The following is a 10,515-nucleotide window of genomic DNA, read 5'->3' as shown; positions in this document are numbered from 1 at the left end:
CACCAGCCGTCTGTTTATATTTGTGTGTGTGTTTGTGTGTGCGTGTGTGTGGTCAGATAATGACTGAAGCTGCAACATAACTGGGCTGCATTTGGGCTGGATCCGTCCCAACACTAACTGTTATCTGGTGTGGGAACCCCACTGTGATTCACACAGTAATCTGGCGAAGGTTCACCTTTGTCCCCTGAAGGCACACACACACACACAGAGCCAATCCATACACAGTGAGAGCACATACTCACAGACACAAGCTGAAACTTGGAGCTCACAAACCCTTCCGTCGAACGTGGATTTTCCTCCAACCAACACACACACCATCGGACCGAACACACACCACTCCAGAGACTCAAAAGAAAGAGGAGAGCCTCACAAATAGGCCTCACACACACACACACACACACACACGCACACAAACACACATTTTCTGCCTCTCCGGGCAAATCTCTTGGATCAGACACCTCGGAGAGAGAGAGAGAGAGAGAGAACCTTCCAGAGGACTCCGGCAAGGTACTGTGAAAGTACTCTCTATCTCTGTTGTTGGTTGGTTGCTATTTAAAGAGTTTGGTTTCAATATGAGAGATCTTCATTGTAACGAGTTTTCATTAATTATTTCTTCTATTTAGTTTGTTTTCTATTTGGTGTCTACCGATGTTTACAACATATACAACTGAAAACAACACAACAACGTATTTATTTATATTACTTGAAATGGACAGTAAAACATCATACCTATGAATATTCTTAATGGGGAATTCCAGAGAGTTTTTACATAGATCTCAATTTCTCTCAAGGTCTCGTACTGTTGGTATGGGGAAAAAAAACCCTGAAAACAATCAGTTCTATCTAGCTCGAGTTGATGCAACCAACAGCTACAGTTGACAGGCCGTGACAGCGCTACACTCTGGGCACCTGAACGTGCGGCCTCACAAACATGCCCCCCAAACTCTTCCATTTCCGGCTGAGTAATGGGCTCTCTAGGTGGGGAGCCAGACATAATTACATTGGCCAGGGCTAGAGAGGGCTACAGGGGGCTACTTATCTGAGGACACCGGGTCAGGACAGCCAGGCTTTTTAATGATTATGATTATGATTATTATTGCTGTTATTATAACTAGTATTATTTCCATTACTATCAGGATTATCAATATTATTACTGTTATTTTCTAGGGAGATGTAGTTCACAAGGACACGCTGCTGTGAAAGGTTATTGAGTATGTAGCTGTATGTCATGCAAAGGGCTTCTGAAGTTCCGTATACAGTAGAATAAATGGTTCTTCCAGGAAAGGATTGGCTTTCTGAGTGGATTTGTAATCGTAACAGATCTGAGAGTTCTTTTGATAGTGAAAGCAAAGGGGTTTCATATGATGGGATCGGGCTGTTTCATTTCTGTACTACTCATAGGAATGACCTCATACTGCTTCGTGTGTGCTTCTGGTGATGAAACAGAAGAGCTTGTGTGTGTGTGTGTGTGTGTGTGTGTGTGAGCGTGCGTATGTGTGTGAATGTGAAATTAAACTGACCTAAGAGTCAGTTGAGATTTTATGACTCTGATAGCAATCAAATCCAGTCTAGTATTGTTCTGACCTGTCCTCGCTCTTGAAAACAGCATTCTAGCCTGTTTCCTGCACACATAAGGCCTGTAACGGCATCATTCTCACTGATGTTTCTGAGTAGCTAAAGAAATGGGAGCACAGCCAGTATATGTAAGCATTTCTGTGTTATTTCATAGTGTACAGTACATGTGTAAGCATTCTGTGTAATCTTTCAGTAACTGTGTGTGTGTGTGTGTGTGTGTGTGTGTGTGTGTGTAGGCCCCTATGTATTTTACTCTGCTGAGGATGCCTGTGTGCTGTACTATGTGAACTTGAGGTTGATGACCCAGCGATAACAGAGATAAGCTAGGAGCTAGGTGTGTGTGTGTGTGTGTGTGTGTGTGTGTGCGTGTGTGTGTGTGTTTGTCTACATGTCTGTGTATGTGTTGGTGTGTATTTGTCTATGTGTGTATGATATTTGTCTTCATGTCTGTGTGTGTTGTGTGGTGTGAGCAGGCTATACGTGGGTGTACTTGTCTGCACATATGATGAACAGTATGTACTGTGCCTTTTGATGAATGCGAAAGGTGATTTCTACCATATGCTTCAGAATATACTGTACACATACACACACATACATTTGTCTTAGTTCAAGCCATTTCATTTAGATTATGTTCAAATTTTAACACTCATAGAGCAGTATTGTTCAGATTTTAACACTCCCGTACTATTCGGATGTCACATGCTGCCACATGAAGCATTGGGGTTCAGCAGTCACATGACCCGCATATGACATCTGGGGGTCTACATCAGGAGGGAGGACATACTGACATATGTGGGGAAATTATATCTGTTTAAAGCTAGTAGTCGTTTTAGATAGAGGTGGCATCAAAATTGACGACTGTACCAATGCTTCTCAGCAGTAGGTACGAGACAGAGACAGTCTGTCTGGACTTCCTATTTGCTGAGATTGAGTGAGCCATAAGATGGCTTCCATAGCTCCATACAGTAGTGTTTGCCCAGGCTTGGACTGATCAAACAGCTAAACCACTTCAGTTCCTGTAGACAAAGCAGGAGGATCAAAGCCACCATTTGAGTGTTATCACTGTTGAGTAAACATGCCTCACTAATGACACAGTGATTCATCTGGGGTTTGAGCTTATTAATTACACAACACTTCATCTGGGGTTGAGGTGGGCCGAGTGTGGGCCGGGTCCAGGCCATGTCCGGTGATATCTGGGAGGGGCACTGATGGGAGCGGCAGAGGGACAGGAAGACTATGAATCCCCAGGGGTGCTGCAGGGCTCTAGCTGACCTTGGGCCAGAGTCCAAATGACATCATATTACATCATATTACATTACATTAGGCTGACACTTTTTAACCAAAGCGACTTACAACATAGTAAGTGCAGTAAGAATAATGAAAAATGTAAAGATGAAAAACGTAAAATAAAAATAGAAAATTTAAAAGTGTAGTAAGAACTAGAAAAGCACTCAGAGAGCGCAGAGCTCCGCCAAGTGCCTCCCGCATCCAGACGGTGATCTGGATCACTCCCAAAATCAAATTGTGTCTTCCTTGGGTCATTTCAGACCTTTCCTGAACATTTCATTGAAATCCAACCTTTTGAGTTATCTTGCTAACAAACAGAGAAACAGACAAGAACAAACACAAACAAAGCCCGATGAAAACATAACCTCCTTGGCGGAGGTAATAAGGGCATCAATGAGTGCAATTGTCCGGAGGGCAAATGCGGCTGGAAATGACCCAAATCTGATTAAGATGTGTGTGTGTGTATTTTGGTATGTGTTTCATATGTGTGTATTTGGGTGACAGGGTTGCAGCAGAATGGAGCTTCTGGATCTCCTCATGGAGCAGCAACCAATCACAATGGCCCAGTGTCAAGGAGATGGCGGCCATGGCAACCACAGCTGGCCAATTACAGACCTCCAACAGGTGAGTGCCATGGTTGGTAAATTAAACTTAATTAGCCTACCAAAGCCAGTCGGTAGAATCGCAAACACGTCCTTCTGCTGTATGAACTGTTCCAGAGCAAGTTTTTGTTCTGTTTTCAAAGAAAACTTGCCTTCAACATCTTCCAAAACAGAAGCGACAGCGGCTGCTGCTTTCGTTTCGTTGCTGCTTAAGTTTCGTTATCATCACGTCACCGGCCAGGACTAGAGTATGGCCGTTTCTGATTGGAGCCAAAGATTCAGGCAGCGAAATAGAGAAGATAGATCTGCTGGTATCCAGCCTGACCTGCCGAAATTCGAATTCCCCGGAAGTTCAGGCAGGGTTCACCCAGCCTAACCGGAGGTGCTAAAAAAGCAGAAAAGTGCAAGTGCAAGTGTGTGTGTGTGTGTGTGTGTGTGTGTGTGTGTGTATTTATGTGCGGTCTCTCCTATAGGAGGCAACATAAATGGTTTCATGCCTCCTTCTCGCCTGAATGTGTGTGTGTGTGTGTGTGTGTGTGTGTGCGTGTGCGTGTGTTTTGAGTGTTAACGTGTGTGTGTGTGTGTTGTCTCTTGCAGCCCCTGCCTCCTGCAGGTGGCGGTGTAGAGGACTTCCTGGACTCTCTGCTGGACGAGTGTGTGTCCGGCCCGTCCTCCTCCTCCTCCCCGCTCTGGGCCCCCTCCCCGTCGGACAGCGGCATCAGCGACGACCCGCAGTCTGACCAGCTGGACAGCCCCCCACCCCCTCTGCCCCCCGCCAGCCCCTGCTTCGACCAGCTCTACTTCCCCCCCACACTCGCTCTTCCTCACCCTCCCCATCATCCTCATCAGAACCATCATCTTCCTCCTCTTCAGCACCCACAGCAGCAGCTGCAGTCTTTAGTCACTGGGATGCTTCTGGATGCTACGGAACCAGACATCTCAATTGACCTTGGTAAGAGAAAAAGTGCCTGTGTGTGTGTGTTTGTGTGTGTGTAGCTTACATCCTAAAGCCAATGTGAGTGTGTGAGTGTGTGAGTGTGTGCGTGCGTGTGTGTGACTTACATCCTAAAGCCTTTGTGTGTGTGTGTGTTTGTGAGAATGAGACACAGTGGAAGGGTGCATGACCAAAAAACGACATAAATGGATGCAGAGAGAGCAGGAGAGGACCGGGTCCATCTAGAGAAGGTGCCCCTGTAGAGCGCTGTGCTTTGCTGCGGAGGATGTGTCTGTGTGGAGACAACATGGAGGAAGCACAGAGGAGCTGTGGATCTGAAGATGCAGAGAGATTATGAGGTGGATCTGAAGATGCAGGGAGATTATTATGAGGCGCTGAAGATGCAGAGAGATTATTATGAGGAGCTGAAGATGCAGGGAGATTATGAGGTGGATCTGAAGATGCAGAGAGATTATTATAAGGAGCTGAAGATGCAGGGAGATTATGAGGTGGATCTGAAGATGCAGGGAGATTATGAGGTGGAGCTGAAGATGCAGGGAGATTATGAGGTGGATCTGAAGATGCAGAGAGATTATTATAAGGAGCTGAAGATGCAGGGAGATTATGAGGTGGATCTGAAGATGCAGGGAGATTATGAGGTGGATCTGAAGATGCAGAGAGATTATTATGAGGATCTGAAGATGCAGGGAGATTGTGATGTGGAACTGAAGATGCAGGGAGATTATGATGGGGGAGAAAGGCAGTGGTCGAGGTGGAGTTACGTATGGCAGTTGTGGCTCAATTTAATTCAGTTCAACTCAATAACTTTATTAGTATGGCAGTAATTTGACTTTATAGTCAAAGCATTTCTAATACAGTTATTTAGTAGTGAAAAAAAGATCAGAACATCATTACAGCCATGGCAAGGCTATTGTTTTCACATGAACATCAAAGACTGCCCTTAGAGACATGTGATTTCCTGTTGTCAATTGCTACAGTATGTGTTTGTAGAACCATGGAGCCACAGTCTCTGTTAGCAGAATACTGGGAAACCAAACCACCGCAGAACAGTATTATCCACAAAAGGATTATTGTGTCCCTCACACACGTGTTCCAGAATTCCATGTTCTTTTTGAATTGGACATTAAAAGCGGCCATTAAGGCTGACTGCAATTTAGTTTTAATCCACCTGTGTACAATGGCTGCCATGGAAAATGGCCTCTCTGATTGGCCAATCAAACCTTCCACTCCTGACCGGGCTGCTTTTTTTCCAGCTGTGGCCTCAATGTTCTGGAAGCCATGCGTGTGTGCGTGTGTGCGTGTGCGTGTGTGTGTGTGTGTCTGTGTGTACTGTATTAGTGGGGGCAGAATGAAATTGTATGAAGTTGTATAGTGCCAATACTTTCTTATGCCTACTATTGTGTACTTATATGTGCCATTCCCTCTTTCTCTCTGTCTCTCTCTGCATGGATTTTTGACTCTGTGTGTGTGTGTGTGTGTGTGTGTGTGTGTGTGTTTGTGTGTGAAGGAGGATGGGATCCATCTTTCTTCTCCAGTGTTCCACCTCTGATGCAACAGATGAACTCCAGCTTCCCCCTCACTGTTAAAGATCTACTGCTCTCAGGAACGGCAGAACAGGTGTGTGTGGTGCGTGTGTGATGGGCGGGTGTGGGTGGGTGTGTGAACAAGGGGGGGGGACGACGACGAATACAGACAAACAGACCTGAAACCCACTCTCACTTGCTAACATCAAAATTGTGTGTGTGTGTGTGTGTGTGTGTGTGCGTGTGTGTGTGTGTTTATGTGTGCTCAGTCTAAGCAGTCCAGTCCAACCACTCAGCAGGACCTGGTGCTCAATGAAGATGAGAAGAAGCTGCTGACCAAGGAAGGGGTCAGTCTGCCCACCCAGCTACCACTGACCAAGGTACACACAGACACACACACAGACACACACACACACACACACACACACACACACACACACACACACACACACACACACACACACACACACACACACACACACACACATACACAAAGACACACACAAACACAAACATGCATGCACAAAAACACACACACACACGGGTGCATCACATCACATTACATCACAATGGGGCGTATATATGTGTGTGCTACAAGGATGGTGTAAGCTTAGATATCCTTCATATGTAGGAATGGGAACACACATACACAGACACAAAGTAAGACTTTTCACTCAGTGCCATTTTTCCAACCTTCTCTCTCTCTCTCTCTCTCTCTCTCTCTCTCTCTCTCTCTGTCTACCTCCCTCTCTCTATCTATCTCCCTCTCTGTGCAGTATGAGGAGAAAATTCTGAAGAAGATTCGCAGAAAGATCCGAAACAAGCAGTCAGCACAGGAGAGCAGAAAGAAGAAGAAGGAGTACATTGATGGTCTCGAAGCCAGGTGACACACACACACACACGCACACGCACACGCACACGCACACGCACACGCACACGCACACGCACACGCACACGCACACCCACGCACGCACGCACACACACACACACACACACACACACACACACACACACACACACACACACACACACACACACACACACACACACAACATAATAACACATACACAGACACGTACAAACACCCACATACTCCCATGCTCATGGGAGTGTGTATGTCCAGGTGTGTGTGTGTGTGTTTTGTGTAAATCACAGAGGAACCAATTACCTTACTATAACACAGCTCAGTGATTGGTATGTCTCAGGATGCCTCATTCTACAGCCCTCTACAGTAATTTATATGCACATATATCAACAACAACACATGCACACACACACACACACACACACACACACACACACACACACACACACACACACACACACACACACACACATACACACACACACAGGTACAAACACACACATGAATACACACACATGTATTATTTTTTTTATATATGCACAGACCATCATATGCAAACTGACATTTGTAAAACATGTAAATCACTGCACCACACAGACACACACACACCTGACAGATCCTCCTGCACATACAGATACACAACATTTCAAATTCACATACACCGTCACACATATTTGCCTGGACACACATTTATTTCTGATGAACACACACACACAGATCCACACACACAGTGTAATATAATGTGCATAATAAGGTAGTTCATGAAAGGTGTCATTTTCAATGGAATGAAGAAGAAAGTAATAATGAAATGAATATAGTAGAAACTGATAAAGTTTAAATGTAATTCATTATAGATAAAACCCTCATTCACACTCAAAAAACTCATTTACAGACATGGCTCTACTGTGTCACAGGGTTATATATCATCTCAGGATTAGTGTAGTGTATGTGTGTGTGTGTGTGTGTGTGTGTGTATGTGTGTGTGTCTGAGTGTGCATGCGTGCAGGTGTGTGCGTGGGTTCACGCATGTGTGTACTGTATGTGTGATGGTATTGTATTAAATTAATTTCTGTTTTTTTTCCTGTGTAGGATGGCAGCCTGTAATGTACAGAACCAAGAGCTGCAGAGGAAAGTGTTTCAGCTGGAGAAAAACAACACGTAAGTCTCACATAATAGCTACACACACACACACACACACACACACACACACACACACACACACACACACACACACACACACACACAGTCTGTAAATCCCATTAGTAAGTAACATTGTGTGTGTGTGTGTGTGTGTGTGTGTGTGTGTGTGTGTGTGTTACAGGTCTCTGCTAGAACAGCTGCGGAGACTGCAGAGTCTGGTCATGTCCAGCAGCAACAAACCAGCACAGACAGGAACTTGTATTCTGGTGAGACACACACACACACACACACAACACACACTGTAAAAAAAAATCCCGTTAAAAAACAGGAATCAACTGGCAGCAGGGTTTCCAGGCAATTCCTGTTATTTAACGGTGGCCTGGTATAACATTAAGTTCCTGTAAAATAACAACATTAACTTAATGTAAATTATCAGGAAACAACTGTTAAGATTTCCAGGAGCTTCCTGTTATTTAACAACTTTCTTGCGGAATTTGTAAAATTACAGGAAATAAGTGCCATTTGACTACTGTCAAATCAGCATATTAAAAGGTGTCTTTACTATTGTAACCTTGAAGAATACAAGTTGGTTTAGCAATATTAGATTATGTTCACAATAAAGCTGGATTTAGAAACATCAACCTGACATTATAGCCTAAAATAAAGGTCCAGCTCTTGCATAATTGTGCTCTTGCACAACGGTGCCAAAGCTGAAAATAGTAAAGAAATGTTAAGGGAAAAAATCGAATATCTGAAGCATATGCCAAGAATAATAGACAAAGCATAACTAATTGAACATTTAACTCAATTTATTCCATGTCAAAGATACAAATCCATTTTTTCCACATCAGTTATCATTGTTTGTTGTTTAATTGTTTATTTGTTATTTAACTGAATAACAAATTTAACAAGTATTTTATTTCACATCACAAACAGCAAATGTAGTAGTACATAGTGATTAAAGCAAATGAAGATTTACTATAATGATATTTTTAGTATCAGTGAATAAAGCACAGAGGTAGGTAATTAAAAACAAAAACATTGCATTAGGCTCATGTATGAATGAACAGTATGTATGTGTATAAAATAATAATTATTATTATTATTATAGAAAACATCGCATTAGGCTCATATACACTATATTGGCAAAAGTATTTTGTCACCTGCTTTGACCCCCATATGAACTTCAGTCACATCCTATTCTTAATCCATAGGGCTTAATATGACATTGGTCCACCCTTTGCAGCTATAACATCTTCAACTCTTCAGGGAAGGCTTTCCACAAGGTTTAGAAGTGTGTTTACAAATGAATTAGAGCACAGACTGAGAGCCTGTCCAACATCAGTGTGTGACCTCACAAATGCACTTCTGGAAGAATGGTCAAAAATGCCCAAAAACACACTCCTAAACCTTGTGGAAAGCCTTCCCTGAAGAGTTGAAGCTGTTATAGGTACAAAGAGTGGACCGGCGTCATATCAAACCCTATGAATTAAGAATAGGATGTGACTGAAGTTCTTATGGGGGTCAAGGCAGGTGACCAAATATTTTTGGCAATATAGTGTATGTACAGAATGTATGTGTACGTACAGTATGTATTATTAGAAAAATAATAATTACAGAAAACAAAAACATTGCATTAGGCTTGTGGCTATTGTGTGCTATGTGGTTCTGTATGCAATCCTAAAGAAGAACCCATCAAGTAACATTCACTTTACTGTACTTTCTGATTGTACATCTCTTCTGGGCCTTTTTTCTGCGAGAGAGAGGGGGGGGGAGAGAGAGAGAGAGTTACTAAGACTGATGGAGTATATTAGGATTCAAGCAGGGAAAAATTTCAGCTTCCTAAGGAAGGCAGTTGTCATCTTGTTCTTAAAGCAATATAACACTCATGGTCGCGGCCTTGATAGCGGATAAGTAACCACAGCCTTGCAAAATACGCTACGCTATATTCCTTATATACAACAGTCCCATTGCCAACTTACATACTTTTAAGACACAAAATAGTATTTTTCACTGTTAAGTGTTTATTTCTGTTCGTTCATCCTCCACCTCAAAAAATAGTTCTGGACAGCAGATTCAGACTACATTGTGTGCTTACATACTTGCAAAAGTGTTCGGCTGTTGCAGAAAGAAATGGCCCACTATTAACAACTATTCATCCAATGCTGCAAAAGCACATTCTGTTTACTACTCTAACATCATTTTAAAAGGCTAACTGAGAAAACATTGAAAAACCCTTTTGCAATTATGTAAGCACAGAATGTAATCTGAAAACTGCTGCCCTGGGTAAAAAAGCAATGCAAATGATATCAGTTGGTATTCTGTCTATAATGGAGTGGAATAAAAAAAAAAATCTATGCGTCTCCAAACCTTTGACTGTGGTGCTACATGTACTTGACACTTACCTCAAACGTGGTGTCTGCCTTGAGAGGCAATTGCCACCCCTGTCCCTGGCACCAATCAATCAATTTGTCATGGAATGTTTCTTTCAGCTTCCTGCAAGAAAAGGTTTTATAGATCATTTAATCGTTTAAAATGTTCTAATATAGCCTACACGTCTACATTACT

The 10,515-nt window shown here is 43.0% G+C and overlaps 1 protein-coding gene and 1 long non-coding RNA gene across 2 annotated transcripts in view; one reads left to right on the top strand and one right to left on the bottom strand.

The window, feature by feature from the left end:
• Positions 1-224: 224 nt before the first annotated feature.
• creb3l3b (cAMP responsive element binding protein 3-like 3b) overlaps positions 225-10,515 on the top strand; it is a 14,407-nt gene continuing 4,116 nt past the window's right edge. Inside the window, exons 1-8 of the mRNA XM_062519085.1 lie at positions 225-507; positions 3,367-3,486; positions 4,062-4,416; positions 5,927-6,036; positions 6,212-6,322; positions 6,719-6,825; positions 7,897-7,965; positions 8,129-8,213. Coding sequence (XP_062375069.1) covers positions 3,379-3,486; positions 4,062-4,416; positions 5,927-6,036; positions 6,212-6,322; positions 6,719-6,825; positions 7,897-7,965; positions 8,129-8,213 — 945 coding nt within the window. The 5' untranslated portion in view covers positions 225-507; positions 3,367-3,378. The remainder of the gene's footprint in view (positions 508-3,366; positions 3,487-4,061; positions 4,417-5,926; positions 6,037-6,211; positions 6,323-6,718; positions 6,826-7,896; positions 7,966-8,128; positions 8,214-10,515) is intronic.
• Positions 9,537-10,515, bottom strand: part of LOC134063541 (uncharacterized) — a 1,229-nt gene continuing 250 nt past the window's right edge. The window contains exons 2-3 of the long non-coding RNA XR_009936185.1: positions 10,353-10,443; positions 9,537-9,700 (exon numbers count right to left, since the gene is read on the bottom strand). This is a non-coding gene — a long non-coding RNA (uncharacterized LOC134063541). The remainder of the gene's footprint in view (positions 9,701-10,352; positions 10,444-10,515) is intronic.

The sequence above is a fragment of the Sardina pilchardus genome, chromosome 2, assembly GCF_963854185.1.
Source record: "Sardina pilchardus chromosome 2, fSarPil1.1, whole genome shotgun sequence".
NCBI classification, from domain to species: domain Eukaryota; kingdom Metazoa; phylum Chordata; class Actinopteri; order Clupeiformes; family Clupeidae; genus Sardina; species Sardina pilchardus.
This window is presented reverse-complemented; position numbering and strand designations above follow the sequence as displayed.